Below are 19236 nucleotides of genomic sequence, written 5' to 3'. Positions count from 1 at the left end.
TAATTAGATGCAAATCTCATAACGGAGACTCTTGTATAAACAGGTCACAAATAATAGACAAAATGGACCGGTCGTAGGTGAATTGTTCACCGACCATTTACACATTCTCCAAAACATGGATATTGTTCAGTTCTCAAGTTCTGTGAGGTAGAAGAAGTTCTTTGTTCTACTGTGAACCCTCTCTCTATAAGGGAGAGAGTCTCCTCCAGGAATTTATGACCTGAGATAACAGAACCTGGGTGTAAGAGGGAGAGTGGGAGAAGGCACTCGCTATACCCAAAGAGGGCCACGTCATGACACTTGCCTCATTTCCGGCTCCATGACAAGCTGTTTTAGAGTGTTACTGTCCACGTTTCCTGCTCCATGAAGGGCTGTTTTATAGTTTTGCTGGCCTTGTTCCGTGCTCTGTGACAAGCTTTTTTAGAGTGTTGCTGTCCTCGTTTCCTGCACCATGACAAGTTGTATCAGAATGTTTTTACCCTCGCTTCCTTCTTCATGATAGGTAGTTTTAGTGTGTTGCTGGCCTCATTTCCATGTTATTTTAGGGTGTTGCTGGCCTTGTTTCCTGCTACATTACAAGCTGTTTTAGAGTGTTGCTGTCCTCGTCTCCTGCTCCATGACAGGCTGTTTCGGTGTGTTGCCGTCCTCGTTTCCTGCTCTATGACAGGCTGTTTTAGAGTGTTTTTGGCCTCGTTTTCTGCTCAATGAGAGGTTGTTTTAGTGTGTTAATGGCCTCATTTCCATGCTGCTATAGAGTGCTGTTGTTCTCATTTCCTGCTCCATGACAAGCTGTTTTGGAGTGTTTTTGGCCTCATTTCCTGCACCATGACAGGTTGTTTTATTGTGTTGCTGGCCTCATTTCCATGCTGTTTTAGAGTGTTGCTGGCCTTGTTTCCTGCTCCATGGCAAGCTATTTTAGAGTGTTGCTGGCCTTGTTTCTTGCTCCATTATAAGCTGTTTCAGAGTGTTATTGTCCTCATTTCCTTCTCCATAACAGGCTGTTTTAGAGTGTTGCTGGCCTTGTTTCCTGCTCCATGATAAGCTGTTTTAGAGTGTTATTGTCCTCGTTTCCTTCTCCATAACATGCTGTTTTAGAGTGTTGCTGGCCTTGTTTCCTGCTCCATGGCAAGCTATTTTAGAGTGTTGCTGGCATTGTTTCTTGCTCCATGATAAGCTGTTTCAGAGTGTTATCGTCCTCGTTTCCTTCTCCATAACAGGCTGTTTTAGAGTGTTGCTGGCCTTGTTTCCTGCTCTGTGACAGGCTGTTTTAGAGCATTACTTTTCCCTTTTCAGCCACTATATTTGAGAAGCAGACTGTTGGACTGTGTTTCTATCAAGCTCAATTATACTTGACAGGTGATATTTACCCAAAATGGTCGGCAGCTGGGCGCATAATGAAGTATGATTTTTTTGGGTACAGGGAAATTAATTTGGTCATTTGGTCATCTGTTTGATGTTTTGATGAAAATGACATTTTGAAATTAATCACATTTGTTGTTTCTTTTGGAGATAATATGTAAATGTTGCCTTTTAAATGCAAGTGTTTTAATTGCAAGTGATGGGTTCTAGCCCCAGAAGAAAGTAGCACTGATTAGACCAATTATTAACATAACATACGCACATGCACACACACACACACTCATCAACATCACCGTCATCATCCGTTCACTCCTAGTAGAATAGATAACACTACTCTAACTCTGCAGAGAAAGCCCGAGGACTGATCTTTTATGTAAAAGTGGATTTGTCACTGTGTCACTGTTTGTGAGCTGTAGCTGTAAGCCACCACCCGTTCCCCACAGTGGCCTGAGTACGTGTCACTTATCTAGTTACTGCACAGGCTGATTCCTGCTCTGATTTCAGCCCCCTATAGCACAGAGAGAATTTACTAGAAAGACCCACCATGATGTCTCTGTTAGTCTAGATTGAGGAAAGAACATCAATGGGTTTTCTCACAGCCTAATCTGTCTAGTGACAAATGTCAATCTTGTTTTTAAATGGTGTTTATCTCGGTGAGAGGAAAAGTAGCACCTGAAGCTATGTTAAAGATGGTGGGAACTCACCAATTGAATCCTAAACAGGAAATGAACTCAAGTTCGTGAGAGTCAATGTGTCTCGCTGCCAACCTACCATAACTTATACATATACAGTGGGGCAAAAAAGTATTTAGTCAGCCACCAATTGTGCAAGTTCTCACACTTAAAAAGATGAGAGAGGCCTGTAATTGTCATCATAGGTACACTTCAACTATGACAGACGAAATTAGAAAACAAAATCCAGAAAATCACATTGTAGGATTTTTAATTTATTTATTTGCAAATTATGGTGGAAAATAAGTATTTGGTCAATAACAAACATTTCTCAATACTTTGTTATATACCCTTTGTTGGCAATGACAGATGTCAAACGTTTTCTGTAAGTGTAATGAATTTCCTCCTCCTCCGAAGAGGAGAGGCGAAACGGATCGGAGGACCAATATGCGTCGTGGTAAGTGTCCATGGTTCTTTTTAATGGGTTAAGGTACACATGAACAACTGACTACAAAAAAACAAGAAATGTGAAAACTCAAAACAGTCCTATCTGGTGCAAACACAGAGACAGGAACAATCACCCACAAACACACAGTGAAACCCAGGCTACCTAAGTATGATTCTCAATCAGAGACAACTAATGACACCTGCCTCTGATTGAGAACCATACTAGGCCGAAAACATAGAAATACCCAAAACCTAGAAAAACAAACATAGACTGCCCACCCAACTCACGCCCTGACCATACTAACTAAATACAAAACACAGGAAATAAAGGTCAGAACGTGACAGTAAGTCTTCACAAGGTTTTCACACACTGTTGCTGGTATTTTGGCCCATTCCTCCATGCAGATCTCTTCTAGAGCAGTGATGTTTTGGGGCTGTTGCTGGGCAACACGGACTTTCAACTCCCTCCAAAGATTTTCTATGGGGTTGAGATCTGGAGACTGGCTAGGCCACTCCAGGACCTTGAAATGCTTCTTACGAAGCCACTCTTTCGTTGCCCGGGCGGTGTGTTTGGGATCATTGTCATGCTGAAAGACCCAGCCACGTTTCATCTTCAATGCCCTTGCTGATGGAAGGAGGTTTTCACTCAAAATCTCACGATACATGGCCCCATTCATTCTTTCCTTTACACGGATCAGTCGTCCTGGTCCCCTGCAGAAAAACAGCCCCAAAGCATGATGTTTCCACCCCCATGCTTCACATTAGGTATGGTGTTCTTTGGATGCAACTCAGCATTCTTTGTCCTCCAAACACGACGAGTTGAGTTTTTACCAAAAAGTTATATTTTGGTTTCATCTGACCATATGACATTCTCCCAATCTTCTTCTGAATCATCCAAATGCTCTCTAGCAAACTTCAGACAGGCCTGGACATGTACTGGCTTAAGCAGGGGGACACGTCTGGCACTGCAGGATTTGAGTCCCTGGCGGTGTAGTGTGTTACTGATGGTAGGCCACAGTTGATTTCTTCAAACCAAGCTGCTTACCTATTGCAGATTCAGTCTTCCCAGCCTGGTGCAGGTCTACAATTTTGTTTCTGGTGTCCTTTGACAGCTCTTTGGTCTTGGCCATAGTGGAGTTTGGAGTGTGACTGTTTGAGGTTGTAGACAGGTGTCTTTTATACTGATAACAAGTTCAAACAGGTGCCATTAATACAAGTAATGAGTGGAGGACAGAGGAGCCTCTTAAAGAAGAAGTTACAGGTCTGTGAGAGCCAGAAATCTTGCTTGTTTGTAGGTGACCAAATACTTATTTTCTACCATAATCCTACAATGTGATTTTCTGGATTTTTATTTCTCATTTTGTCTGTCATAGTTGAAGTGTACCTATGATGAAAATTACAGGCCTCTCTCATCTTTTTAAGTGGGAGAACTTGCACAATTGGTGTCTGACTAAATACTTTTTTGCCCCACTGTATGCACACACAAATAAACACTTGGATATGACTTGGACATGAGCATGTCCCTGTTGTAATTGAAGTCTCAGAATTACACCAGAGCACACCATAGCTGGGTATCAAGTATTTTGTACAATGGTGTACAATCCTTTACACATTATCTTAGTCCGTGGCAGATTGGCAAACGTCAGGAATGGCTAGTCTCTCTCTCTCTCTCTCTCTCTCTCTCTCTCTTGCTCTCTCTCTCTCTCTCTCGCTCCCTCTCAAAATAATAAAAAACTGTTATGGCAGCATGTGACATCTGTTGTCTCTATGACAGTTGAAAGGCACCTTTGTGATGATGACAAATGTGCTACTACCATCACATATAGAAGCAGAGTGAGGGTCAACATCAGAATGACAACATTGAAAATATCTCTGTTGCTGACACTTGTGATGACGTAGTACACACAAAATGTACTTTTTTATTTACTTCCTGTTTTCACAATTTGCATCTGTGCTATTTACACCTGAGATTAAACAGAAGAAGACAAATATGGAAAAGAGAAAAAACACTACCAAACAAAATGGGGTCTGTTCTTTGATCTCTTCACTGGTGATGCCCGTCGGGAGAATCTCATTTTCATCTTATCCTCCTTATTTATTTATTTCTCACAACTGAATCCCAATTAACTCCACATCAGCAATCAAGTGTAGCAAGCGTGGCACCTTTGTGATGATGACAAATGTGCTACTACCATCACATATAGAAGCAGAGTGAGGGTCAACATCAGAATGACAACATTGAAAATATCTCTGTTGCTGACACTTGTGATGACGTAGTACACACAAAATGTACTTTTTTATTTACTTCCTGTTTTCACAATTTGCATCTGTGCTATTTACACCTGAGATTAAACAGAAGAAGACAAATATGGAAAAGAGAAAAAACACTACCAAACAAAATGGGGTCTGTTCTTTGATCTCTTCACTGGTGATGCCCGTCGGGAGAATCTCATTTTCATCTTATCCTCCTTATTTATTTATTTCTCACAACTGAATCCCAATTAACTCCACATCAGCAATCAAGTGTAGCAAGCGTGGGTAAGAGACCACATACAGGTTAGATGAGTAGAACCTAGCTGAACTTCTCTCCTCAGCCAACTACAGGCTGGGGGTGACATGGTGACATGTCTCAATCATGCTCTTGTTCGGGAGAATCTCATTTTCATCTTATCCTCCTTATTTATTTATTTCTCACAACTGAATCCCAATTAACTCCACATCAGCAATCAAGTGTAGCAAGCGTGGGTAAGAGACCACATACAGGTTAGATGAGTAGAACCTAGCTGAACTTCTCTCCTCAGCCAACTACAGGCTGGGGGTGACATGGTGACATGTCTCAATCATGCTCTTGTTTGGCAATATTTAATTGGCAGTGTGGTGGTGTGGCTATGAGGTTGCTCGAGGGGACCACTGAGGTTGAGGGAGGCATTGTGGGATTCTTTTGGGTCTGGGGGTCGGGGGCTCTTCCGGCAGCTGCTCTGTAGCAGCACAGAAAACAGAAGATCTCAGTCTCTGACAACACCCACCCACACTCCCCGTCCCTGTTTCATTAACATATGTCCTACGTATTGGTTGGTTGTTTGGGTGGGGGAGGGAGGGTTTACTATGTATCGCGTCACATAAAACATCTACTTTACAGCAGTTGTCCCTTGATTTCTTCCAGTTACTATAAACTGACCGCATATTATGAAGTGAGAAGTAAAAACCTCAGTAAACACATTACAATAGCCATTTGTTTCCTAAATTGTGCATATGAAACATAGAACAAACAATGATTTTGTGGTTATTGTGGTTGTTCACACAGGCAATATTTAATTCCACAAAAGACAATACTATATTCAAAGACATATTGATTCTCATCAATCAATCCATGCATCATGCAGGTATAAGACCACAACACTGCAGCTGGTAGGGATGCTATTAGATTTGTCTGTGTAGTCATAGCTAAAGACAAAGTACATAAATAATGACTTCTCTAAATATACCAGCACAGAGGTTTTGGCCAAGCAGCACTCTCTTTAATGATGTCTTGGCATAGTGTTATATTAGCTACTACTGCTGTATAGAAAGACTGTTTCATCCAACTAGACAGAGAGCCCGGTTGCCATGGAAACCAAACAGACTCCCTGTTTGCTCGAGCTGAATGTGTGTGAAAGCTCCAGCTTACTTATTCAGTATTGTCTGTTCATTTGTGCATATAAAAAGGATGGAACACGCACAAATGGAAAAACATTCAATGGGAAATATAGAAAGGTGTACTGTGGACAGAATAACACTTGCACCCTAATGTTGAATAGCAAAGTCTGTTTTCTGGCATACTGAGTTTGAGACACTATCTGCAGTCCAACAATTTGGCAGGGTTGATTAGTTTGCTACAAGTTATAGTAAATTGCTCTGTAAGAATCAGCAACAGTATCCCATCGGTAGACTATATGTCCTGTGTTACACTTCTATCTGTCGGATCTACCAAACGCAACCCCAAAGCCTCATTGGATATGATTGGAGTTCCATTCAGTGCACATTGTCTCAATGATACCTGCTCAGATTGCTTCATCATAGCATGCATGACGTAGCATTACTATGGTGCTGTAAACACACCAACACAACATGGAATTTGGCAAACCATTCAACTCATACATACGTGTTGTGGTAGATTATGTTCCTGTACTAATGCTCAGAATAGATCCTTACACATGACTAGACTCAAATGAAAGCATATGTTAATTCTGAAGACCAATTATCCCTTTGTCGCCATGGCTACCATAGATCTGTACTGAACATGTTATTACGGTGCTGGATCGTTAATAAAAGTTGATTGCTCCACTGAGCGTCATTGCCCTAGTTGTGCTTTAGTTCATTTGATGAACAACACCACCAATGTAGGGGAACGTTCAGGAGCGTAGGCCTCACAAAAAGACAAATTAAATGTCTACTGGTCTACCAATGGAGAGGTAGTCTGGCACCACGTTGCTATGGTAACAGTGGAGCAGCCTTGGCTGATGAGCTACTAAAACACTGTAAAATGGGTTTTACATGTTTCTCGGTCTCTGGTGTTAGATTTTCGATGAATCCCTTTCCTACTGTAGTACAGTATGTCACATTGACTTTAACTTACAGCGAACCATACATTAATTTCATGTTTTGGGTTTGTACAGACAGATATAGTTTGACACTATAATGTTTCAAGGACCAGATTAAAACAACCCAGAAGAAGGGCAACATCCACCCTTCAGGACTTCCTGCTGCATATCAGACTGGTTCCACTGCATTGAGGGACAATGTAAACAACAACTGTAAATTAATTGTGAGAAGAAGCATGCTTACAGAGCTGTCCCCTGGCCCTCCAACTAAGCCTTTCCATGCCCTGTCCCTTGGCCCTCCAACCAAGCCTTTACATGCCCTGTCCCCTGGCCCTCCAACCAAGCATTTACATGCCCTGTCTCCTGGCCCTCCAACCAAGCCTTTACATGCCCTGTCCCCTGGCCCTCCAACCAAGCCTTTACATGCCCTGTCCCCTGGCCCTCCAACCAAGCCTTTACATGCCCTGTCCCCTGGCCCTCCAACCAAGCCTTTACATGCCCTGTCTCCTGGCCCTCCAAATCAGCCTTTACATGCCCTGTCTCCTGGCCCTCCAAATCAGCCTTTACACGCCCTGTCCCTTGGCCCTCCAACCAAGCCTTTACATGCCCTGTCTCCTGGCCCTCCAAATCAGCCTTTACATGCCCTGTCTCCTGGCCCTCCAAATCAGCCTGTACATGCCCTGTCCCCTGGCCCTCCAACCAAGCCTTTACATGCCCTGTCTCCTGGCCCTCCAAATCAGCCTTTACATGCCCTGTCCCCTGGCCCTCCGACCCAGCCTGTACATGCCCTGTCCCCTGCCTCCTCCAACCCAGCCTTTACATGCCCTGTCACATGGCCCTTCAACCCAGCCTTTACATGCCGTGTCTGCCACCAGAATTGGCCCCTACAGCCATCACAAGACTCATATATATTTATTTATTTTATTTCATCTTTATTTAACTTGGCAAGTTAGTTAATAACAAATTCTTATTTACAGTGACTGCCTACCCCGGCCAAACCCGGACGACGCTGGGCCAATTGTGCACCGCCCTATCTGACTCCCATTCACGGCCGGGTGTGATACAGCCTTATACAGATAAAGGGCAAGATTGAGATGGTCCTTATTGGATACGATGGACAACCAATCAAAAACCAAAAAATACAAGCACGGTGGAAAACTAATCAAAATAAGCAATACAGGTACGATGGACTACCAATCATAAGCAAGCAATACAGTCAACATTGACTACCAATCATATGCAAGCAATACAGTCACAATGGACTACCACTCATAAGCAAGCAATGCAGTCACCATTGACTACCAATCATAAGCAAGCAATACAGTCACCATTGACTACCAATCATAAGCAAGCAATGCAGTCACCATTGACTACCAATCATAAGCAAGCAATGCAGTCACCATTGACTACCAATCATAAGCAAGCAATGCAGTCACCATTGACTACCAATCATAAGCAAGCAATACAGTCACCATTGACTACCAATCATAAGCAAGCAATGCAGTCACAATGGACTACGAATCATAAGCAAGCGATGCCCCTCCTTAGCGCTATTGTGCAGTAGAACATTTAGGGCCCGATTCAATCAGATCCACTTCAGCCGAAATCCACATAACTGATGTTTTGACGGTGTCTGAGGTGGAACTGCGTTTGAGCTGTCAAATACCCAAGTGGCTCCTGGCATTATACCTAAAGCAGACATTGCCATTGGCTACACGGAGTCGCATTAAGATAAATCCCATGCAGCCTTGTTTACAAGTTGTAACACTGGGATGTGAGATGGAATCTACACCTCCATTACGATGATAGAAACCCTCATTGTTTGGTTTAATGATTTTCTATTTGAGCGTCATTACCTCTATATAGCCTACACTTTCTCCTTCTGAACTTCTAACACCAGTGGGATGGGTGTGGCTTCGTGACACTCATCATAAGAATAACACATCATCCAAACACAGAAGAAAGTCTCAATAGTCTCAGGTTGTCATTACTGTAAGAGAGTAAATGAAATTCCAACACTATGCTGTGTGTTTGTGCAACAGGGGCACATCGATTGCGTTATAACTATAGCAGCCCCATTTGATTCCACGTTCACTTAGAATGGAGTTGACCGAGCCAGGTATCGCTAAAAGGTCAGCCGTACTAGAAGTTTTTTTATTGGATGGAACACAATTACCTTTACTTTCTTTGTGAGGGGAAGAGCCGAGTGGAAATCAATCTGTCAGATAATTTATGCAACTCTCCTTCTCCAATTTTCTCCAGTCACTGCTTAGCCACAGTAGAAGAACTAGGTCTTGTACTAGATGGGTGTGGGTGGGGGCGGTCAACTCTGAGAATGTCATCTCTTGGTGAAAGAACTGTGTGTACGGACTGTAGCTCATTGTAATGGTCTGTGTGACATATTTACCAGGTCAGCCTGTTTCTGGTCTCTCGTAATGGAGGAAATCTACAGTCCCTTCTTAAGAACAGAACACAGAGATGTATGTATGTGTCTTTCGGAGGGGTTGGGTTAAAAGTGGAAGTCAAATTTCGGTTGGACCTTGTGTCCAATTGACCAATAAAATGATCTTACTCTTAAAAAAGGAGAAGAGACCTCCCTCTATCGATTAGACCCATCGTGGTGGTTTTGGATAGATATGAATCATCCTGTCTCCTTTAATGGACCTGGGCTGCTTAGCTGCATACTGATGCCCTGTCTGTCTCATAGGTGGCATTACATAAGCCTGTTCAATGGGTTGTTTGGATGGAGAATAAGACAATTCTCTCCATCTCTCTCTTTGTCTGTCTGAGTTTCTATCTCACTGCCTCTCTCTCTGGCCATCCTCCATCGCCCACTCGCTACTCTGCCCATCACAGTCTGTCACTCTCTCTCTCTCTCTTTCTCTCTCTCTCACATGCATACACACACACTGACACACACAAACATGCACACACACAAAGATGTTAGGGTTTTTGATGAGAACAGGTAATAAGAAACAAACCTACAACAGCGGCCCGATTAAAATCGTAATCATATTGTTGATTAAAGACAACCTCCTCTCCATCAGAGGGGTAGCGAGCTTAGTATCTAGTATGGCTAATGAATTCATACACCATTGCAAATATCTAGAATAGAACAAACAGAATAAATCATTTGGGCATTCCAAATTGACCCAGTATCAAATTGACTACACAAATATTATGATATCAAGTCTCCCTGTGGACAGGGATTCACGACTCATTTAACCGCTTCATTGCCACACCTTTTTAATGGAGCTATGTACCGAGGATTCCACTGCATTTAACATGTTTGAATCTTCCAAATTCTGAGCTAAATGGTGACCAGTGGATATTAAGGGGTTAAACCAGACAGATAAATATGATGCAACATGTATATACTGTTGCTGAACCCACTTACAGCATGCGCTGTATTACATATTACTGTAAGTTGAAATATAAACAGCGCTTATGATCTGTATAGGCACACCTGTTTGTCTGTGTCCAAATGTCATGAAGGGGGCAATATTGGCCTAGTCCCAGATTTGTTTGTGCCATCTTACCAATGGTCTAGGCAGGACAATATATCCAGCACTGTGTATACCTTGTGTTGTCGATGCCCTTTTGAAGTGTAGATATTTATGTGAACACCTGCTCATCGAACATCTCTTACCAAAATCATGGGCATTAACGTGGAGTTTTTTGATGCTATAACAGCCTCCACTCTTCTGTGAAGGCTTTCCGTTAGATGTTGGAACATTGCTGCAGGGATTTGCTTCCATTCAACCACAAGAGAATTAGTGAGGTCGGCACTGATGTTGGGTGATTAGGCCTGCCTCGCAGTCAGCATTCTAATTCATTCCAATGGTGTTCGATGGGGTTCAGGTGAGGGTTTTGTGCAGGCCAGTCAAGTTCTTCCAAACCGATCTCAACAAACCTTTTCTGTTTAGACCTTGCTTTGTCCATGGGGGCATTGTCATGCTGAAACTGGAAAGGGCGTTCCCCAAACTATTACTACAAATTTGGAAGCACAGAATTGTCTACAATTGTATGCTGTAGTCTTAAGATTTCCTTTCACTGGAACTAAGGGACCTAACCATGAAAAACAACCCCAACCGTTATTCCACCTCCACCAAACTTTACAGTCTGCACTATGCATTGGGACAGGTAACATTCTCTTGACATCCGCCAAACCCAGATTTGTTCATCGGACTGCCAGAAGGTGAAGCGTGATTAAAACTTCTTCAGGCTAGGGTTCTTTTTTCTCAATTTCCGCCTGACTGACGTGCCCAAAGTAAACTGCCTGTTGCTCAGGCCCTGAAGCCAGGATATGCATATAACTGGTACCATTGGAAAGAAAACACTTTGAAGTTTGTAGAAATGTTAAAATAATGTAGGAGACTATAACACAATAGATATGGTAAGATAAAATCCAAAGAGCCAAAGAGCCCATGCTATTACAATGGAACGTATAGGGAAATAATTAATTCTAGCTCCCAATGTGCAATTCCCATGGCTTCCACAGGGTGTCAGCACTCTATGTTCAAGGTTTCAGGCTTGTTTCTTCCTAAATGAATAAGATATATGAGTTTTAGTACTGGGACATACTATTGGAAATTCGTGTTTGGGCGCGTGAGGAAGACAAGACGCACCTGCTAATATCGGTTTCCTATTGAACATACCTCCCTCCGTATTAAATATTATAGTTTGATTCCATTTTAGGGTATCTGAGGAGTCAATAGAAACGTATTTTGACTTGTTTTAACAAAGTTCAGCGGTAGATTTTTGGATTCCTTTCTCTGCATGTTGAACAAGTGGATTACTCAAATCGATGGCGCCAACTAAACAGACTTTTTGGGATATAAAGAAGGATTTTATCTAACAAAATGACACTACATGTTATAGCTGGGACCCTTTGGATGACGAATCAGAGGAAGATTTTCAAAAAGTAAGTGAATATTTAATCGCTATTTGTGACTTTATGAAACCTGTGCTGGTGGAAAAATATTTTGATGTGGGGCACCATCCTCAAACAATAGCATGGCATGCTTTCGCTGTAATGGCTACTGAAAATTGGACAGTGCAGTTAGATTAACAATAAGTTAAGCTTTCAACCGATATAAAACACTTGTATGTACCTACATGTTTAATATGCATACTTTTTATGATTATTTATTTGAATTGTGCGGCCTCCAGTTTCACTGGAAGTTGTCCCGCTAGCGGAACGCCTAGCCCTATCTCTCCAGAGAACGCGTTTCCACTGCTCCAGAGTCCAATGTTGGCAAGTTTTACACCAATCCAGCCAACACTTGGCATTGCACGTGGTGATCTTAAGCTTGTGTGTGGCTGCTCAGCTATGGAAACCCATTTCACGAAGCTCCCGACAAACAGTTATTGTGGTGACGTTGCTTCCAGGAGAAGTTTGAAACTCAGTTGTGAGTGTTGCACCCAAGGTCAACGATTTTTATGCATTACGCGCTTCAGCACTTGGCGGTCCCGTTCTGTGAGCTCATGTGTCCTACCACTTCACGGCTGAACCGTTGTTGTTCCAAGACATTTTAACTTCACAATAACAGCACTTACAGCTCTAGCAGGGCAGATATTTGACGAACTGACTTGTTGGAAAGGTGGCATCCTATGACGGTGCTACGTTGATAGTCACTGAGCTCTTCAGTAAGGTCATTCTACTGCCAATGTTTGTCTGTGGAGATTGATGGCTGTGTGCTCAATTCCACTCTTTTTAAGGGGTGTCCACATACTAGTTTGAGTCTCAGATGTCAAGGACTGCTGATACATAATCATACTTGTGGTCCTTCTCCTTGGCAAAGAAGTGCTCTGCCTTCAGAATCTAGATTGGAACAGGGACTGTGAGTAAATAGAGTTGTCGCTACAGTGCCTTCTGCCCTTGGGTATACTGTAGCCTACAGTTTGATACACGATACTGGGTGTGTGTAGGAGCCAGGAGTGTTGTTTATCAGGTCCTAGATCAGATTAAAGATAAGATATATTTGAGTGAACACATCAAGATCGCTCCAGTGGGATAAGGATGACATGTTGATGTGGTGCTGAACAGAGAATTAGGAATTGGATGAAGTTACCCCTAGAGGCTGATCTAGGGTCCATTTTTTGTTTCCCCTCATAACAGTTAGGGTTATAAATGGGGAAGGGGAAGTTGATTCTAAATCTGATGAATCACTCATCAAATACCTGGCAGGGGTGGATGTGTCCTCTCATTGGTTGAACATACAGCAGCAGCCTAGAAAGCAATAACATCAAGCTTAATATTGTTTAGCTGTTCTAACTTGCTTTGACAGACAAGTGACATCTATGCACAGTGACTCCATATAGAGCACATCAACCTGGACAGACTTGACCTGGCTGCCTCTGAGGCAGGGAACAGGCTAAGCCATGTCATATGGGACTTGACCTGGCTGCCTCTGAGGCAGGGAGCGGGTTAATCCATGTCATATGAGACTTGACCTGGCTGCATATGAGGCAGTGAGCGGGCTAAGCCAAGTCATATGAGACTTGACCTGGCTGCCTCTGAGGCAGTGAGCGGGCTATGCCATGTTATTTGAGACTTGACCTGGCTACCTCTGAGGCAGTGAGCGTGCTAAGCCATGTCATATGAGACAAGAGAAGATGACTTAGTTTTACAATTAATATTTATTATTTATGATATTACTTGAAAAGAGTGTTTGAACAAGTGTGCAATTGATATTTCAGCTCTGTGTAGTTTAGATATATGCCACTTATGTGTGAATGGAGGATTCTTAAATGAGAGGGTGTGTGCCCAATGGCACCCTATTCCCTATGTAGTGCACTATTTTTGACTAGGGCCCATAGGGCTCTGGTGCACTATATAGGGAATAGGGATTGGTTAAGGAGCGTGTTCAGGGCAGTCTAAGGTCCACAGAGTCCTGCCTAACCTCGATTTCTGACCGGCCCAACTTCCTAGCATATTAAATATTTCACAGTGTTCTCTTTAATAGTGGGATATGGTTTTAATGAAAATGCTTTCTGCATACATCAGATTTTTGGTAATTTGTGAAAAGTGTAAACAGCATGAATACTACATCATAACGAAGTCAGATTGCAGATGAATGCAGGAAATTACAGCATGGCAAGTCAACCATAATCTTGAAAACGAGACCCTAGGCATTTGAAAATTGTGGGAGGCAATGCAGATGTCTAGAGACACTATGTTAACCATGTAAATAAGGGACTTTTGATGTGTTAAATCATCTGTTTCTTACAAGAGACTTTATATCTCTTCCATGAGACCCCAGAGAGGGAGTGTTCATTGTTTTGAAATTGGTCAGTGGAAAATCATCAAGACACAATAGTGTGCATAGACACACGTATGCACAAAGGCACATGCAGGCATGCACACAGGCACACACACGCATGCACACATGCATGCACACACGCAGGCACACACGCAGGCACACACGCATGCGCACACACACACACACACACACACACACACACACACACACACACACACACACACACACACACACACACACACACACACACACACACACAGTGGCAGCCTCTATCTACTCTCCTAGAGTTGGCAGCAGATCTAGAATGTACCAGATGTACTCTTGATGGCACAATATGGCATCTCTCCTGCCATAGCTTTGATACATGGTAGAAGTACCACTGGCCCAACAATAATTTATTCAGTACATTTCTACACGTTCTTGTTTTTCTTATGGTCACCATTAAAGCATAGACAACAATATCCCAGTAATGGAATTATTCTCGGACTTACTGCATAACCTTTACAAAAATGTATTTGAGAAAATGTCAATCCACTTAATCAGATTATGAATGATTTTATCCCACAAGGCATACTGTAAGGGAAGTTTATGCCCTCAGCCTGTAAGGGAAGCTTATGCCCTCAATCTGTAAGGGAAGCTTATTCCCTCAACCTGTAAGGGAAGTTTATGCCCTCAACCTGTAAGGGAAGCTTATGCCCTCAATCTGCAAGGGAAGTTTATGCCCTCAAACTGTAAGGGAAGCTTATGCCCTCAATCTGTAAGGGAAGTTAATGCCCTCAACCTGTAAGGGAAGCGTATGCCCTCAACCTGTAAGGGAAGCGTATGCCCTCAACCTGTAAGGGAAGCTTATGCCCTCAACCTGTAAGGGAAGCGTATGCCCTCAACCTGTAAGGGAAGCTTATGCCCTCAACCTGTAAGGGAAGTTTATGCCCTCAACCTGTAAGGGAAGCGTATGCCCTCAACCTGTAAGGGAAGCTATTGCCCTCAACCTGTAAGGGAAGTTTATGCCCTCAACCTGTAGGGGAAGTTTATGCCCTCAACCTGTGAGGGAAGCGTATGCCCTCAACCTGTAAGGGAAGCGTATGCCCTCAACCTGTAAGGGAAGCGTATGCCCTCAACCTGTAAGGGAAGTTTATGCCCTCAACCTGTAAGGGAAGCGTATGCCCTCAACCTGTAAGGGAAGCGTATGCCCTCAACCTGTAAGGGAAGTTTATGCCCTCAACCTGTAAGGGAAGCTTATGCCCTCAACCTGTAAGGGAAGCGTATGCCCTCAATCTGTAAGGGAAGCTTATGCCCTCAACCTGTAAGGGAAGCTTATGCCCTCAATACAGCTTGGTGATTTAGCTAATCAGAGTGTCTTTCATCCCAGCGATATCATTCTTTCTTTGCATGAAAAATGCCCCATTTACTAAATTCACTGTCTCACCTAATGAATAGCAAATTGATCTATGTCATTTTAATAGGGCTCCTATAAATGTCTCTGTGCCCAGTTTTAATTGTGCTTTCTCAGCTGAAAATGTATGTTTTAAATACAAAGGGAAGTGCTGTAATGCCTTGTAATGTATAGTGCCATCTACTGGTTTAAAAGCATACAGTCAAAACCTTGAGAAGAGCCTCTCGCTCTCTAGTAATATGCAGTATATCCCCATACATAAAAAATAAATAAATATAAATATATTTATGTATTGTATTGTCAAAAGTACTGCCAAATATTAATGAGTGTTTTTGACCAGTGGTTTACTTGAGTTTGAATTGGTCCATTGACCGATTTGTTGACTACAGGCACGGTTATCACATATCTATTGTCCCCATATGTTCAAATAAATGATAAGAACACATATGACTAAAAGGCTACTGTATGTCCAATCAACATGCTTTCAGCTTTTTCCCTTCCCGAAGAGCATAGAAATAATCTTCCTGAACGGAAAAGCTTTTAAATGGCATATGTGTTTAATAAGTGAGGCAAATCTGTAAGTTACAATGAATCCATCTGCTTCGTACTTACAGTAGACTAGTAAGGGAATGAAGCCATCTACAAGTCTTTAAGAACATCTCTGACATCACAATCATGGGCATTCATGGTGTTACTTAGATAGAACCTAAACTGTGATTGACATGTCGTCACCGTTCTATCAATCCAGCATTATCAGGCATCTGTCGCGCGATGCAATGATGAGCTTTAATGCAACATACTTTTATATGAAAAGTGTGGAATCTATATAGATAATCAATGCACATACTATTTAAAATATAATTTTGATATACCTCCGAGACGTTTTTCAAAACGAACTGTCGCTTGGCAACAGCTAGATGAAATTGGTAGCACATCCATAGAGCGCGCGCTCATTAATAGCTCAGTGCACAGATCAAATCTAACCTATTATTTCTAAACTAAACTATCAAATACTGTCAGTTTTAAAATATATATTGTTGCAGTTGATTGTTCCCAAAATAGATATAGAAATTGCGCTCAAGAACCTAATAACATAACGAATGTGTTAGGCAAGATTCTAATCCACAAACACTGGAAGTAGGCTATGCAATAACCTAAATCATATTTCTGCCCGAAGGGAAGCAATTATTTGTATAATTTCATTCTTACACTTTCTTTCTTTCTCTTCCACAGATCTACATCTAATGTATACCGGATATAGATCAGTTTCCTTATCAAGGTAATGACGAAATAAGGATAATAAATGCACATAGACTATTAAATGTGGAACCATAAAGGCCTGCACTCAGGTCTTTATGGGTCTTCCAAGACCATGAATTTTCCATTAACAGGCTTGAATGCCTTTTGACCTCAGTCAGGTCTTTCATTGAGATGATAAGCTATTGCAAATTGTGAAAATATTTCACAAAAGATAATAAAAATATGTTGAATTTGATTAAAATATGAACAAAACGACGATATTATTCCCCAGTGCTTATCATGCATTACATTACGCACGCCTGTGGCATGGGAGTCACCACTTTGACTGACTGTTACTGTGGAAACCAACATTACCTTGTCATTTCTCGTAGAATCGAAGATTAACAATGATCTTATTATACAAACACAAACAGCCTACTTTTCTATGTCTTTCCACAACAGATATGGTTTCACGAACTAAAATAAGCGCACACAAATTACGCATGCACCGTTTCAATGTAATTTAATATATCAATTGATAGTTTCGCTGTGTTTCTATTGATATCTTTGAAGGGGATGAAAATGATGTGCATTTTAAGTAAAGAGACTTGAAATAGGTTACAGTTGTTACTTACAACAATTGGTGACGGCAAAACTGTTCGCTACTTCCAGATTGTCAATATGGGGCGTCAATCTGAATTCGGGTGTGCTGAATTGAACCATTCCTATCCGAAATGCACTGTACTCCTGATCAGCACCCCTTGGAAAGAGTCCACCTGTAATAGAAACAATTGGACATCTCAATATACTTGTGCATATACTATTCCAATATGTTGTATTGTTAATTTATTTTATATATTTTCATGACCACCTTTCATAATGCATTGGCACAATCACTAGCCTACTTGCTGGACCTATGTCCAATGATATATCATTTCAATTAACTTATTTGATTGATACATACCAATTTGTACACTTTGAGAGCCACCAAGCGCCAAACCCCATAAAACTGGTAGAAAGAAAACCGATGAATTCATAAGCTTAGGCATTTCCACAACAAATGTGCCCACATCCACCCAAGAACGGAGATATTCCTTGTTTACACAATAATGGTCTATGTTAGATCCGACACATATTGAAGACTTGCTGTCAGGGAAAATTCACTGGTGACTATTTTCTTCTGCAAGTGGTTTTTGTATAGAAAATTAGGGCTCTTGCTCCCTTTTTCCAGGTCCAACAGTGAAGGAATTGTATATTAACTGTCTCTTCCGCTCCTCTTTCTCGCGCTGTCCTCCTGCGAGTCGTCGACACCTCCTTTAACAAACAGGAACACTTCTAGTCTCTGCTCCGTGCGCTGGAGATCGTTTCAGCATCACGAACAAGCGACGAATGTTAATGAGATACGTAAAGACACGAGAGGAGCCGAGCGCCTAATCCACTTCCTCGCGACGTCCAGGGCTCATTAGTGTTTGTACATGTTAGTTTGTTGAGCATATAATAGGAGACTAAATATGTGGCCTTGGCTTTTTAAACCTGCTAAGATTCATGGCAGACCATAAGGGCAATCTCATCATCTCCAGGCGTCTTCGTGTTAAACAAGTCCTTATTGAGGGGTTAGCCCTTCGCTGTATCACTCTGCATTAACATCTTAGCAAATACTAACATGAATTACATCTTGAATAAACCTATGTGTGCCCTTCTGATAATCAGACTCACAGTCACTATAACATTACAGCATGTGGATAAGCAAACAAATGCCATGCCGGTTTGAGAGTGGCACCTTAGTTCATCCATGGGTAGTGGGTGCCATGCTCAAAAGCATGTAGCTGTGCCAGCTATTGACCAACGCCTGCTTCTTAGGCTTGAAACATTCATGCATTGTTGTCTATATCTCTGAGACATTTCAATTGCACTTGATGAACTTAACAAGATTATCTAGCTCATCCAAAAGAAAAACAATACTGTCGTTCACAGTCTACCCAAAATATAAGGAATGAAAAATAAACTTGCTCTAACCACTGTTGGAAGAAAATGTCTAGTAAAACCAATGTGGTCCTTCATCCAGATGTGTTCATATTTTTTTTCAAGAGTGGTTGAATATCCTGAGTCCATCCCCATTTATGTAGTCCTAATTATCATGAGGTACTGTATACCTGTAACAGCATATACTTTTGTCATGTCAGACTCATTGTAACATAGGCCTTACTTCTTTCTCATCATCCCCATTGTCAGCTTGTACAGGCAGACATTTAGAGGCAGTTCATTTGTAGCTCGTCAAGGCA

General features: G+C 41.9%; 1 protein-coding gene across 1 annotated transcript in view; it reads right to left on the bottom strand.

The window, feature by feature from the left end:
- gria2b (glutamate receptor, ionotropic, AMPA 2b) overlaps positions 1 to 18041 on the bottom strand; it is a 56173-nt gene extending 38132 nt beyond the window's left edge. Inside the window, exons 1-2 of the mRNA XM_065019764.1 lie at positions 17919 to 18041; positions 17590 to 17730 (exon numbers count right to left, since the gene is read on the bottom strand). Coding sequence (XP_064875836.1) covers positions 17590 to 17730; positions 17919 to 18003 — 226 coding nt within the window. The 5' untranslated portion in view covers positions 18004 to 18041. The remainder of the gene's footprint in view (positions 1 to 17589; positions 17731 to 17918) is intronic.
- Positions 18042 to 19236: the final 1195 nt, after the last annotated feature.

The sequence above is a fragment of the Oncorhynchus nerka genome, linkage group LG6, assembly GCF_034236695.1.
Source record: "Oncorhynchus nerka isolate Pitt River linkage group LG6, Oner_Uvic_2.0, whole genome shotgun sequence".
Classification (NCBI taxonomy): Eukaryota; Metazoa; Chordata; class Actinopteri; order Salmoniformes; family Salmonidae; genus Oncorhynchus; species Oncorhynchus nerka.
This window is presented reverse-complemented; position numbering and strand designations above follow the sequence as displayed.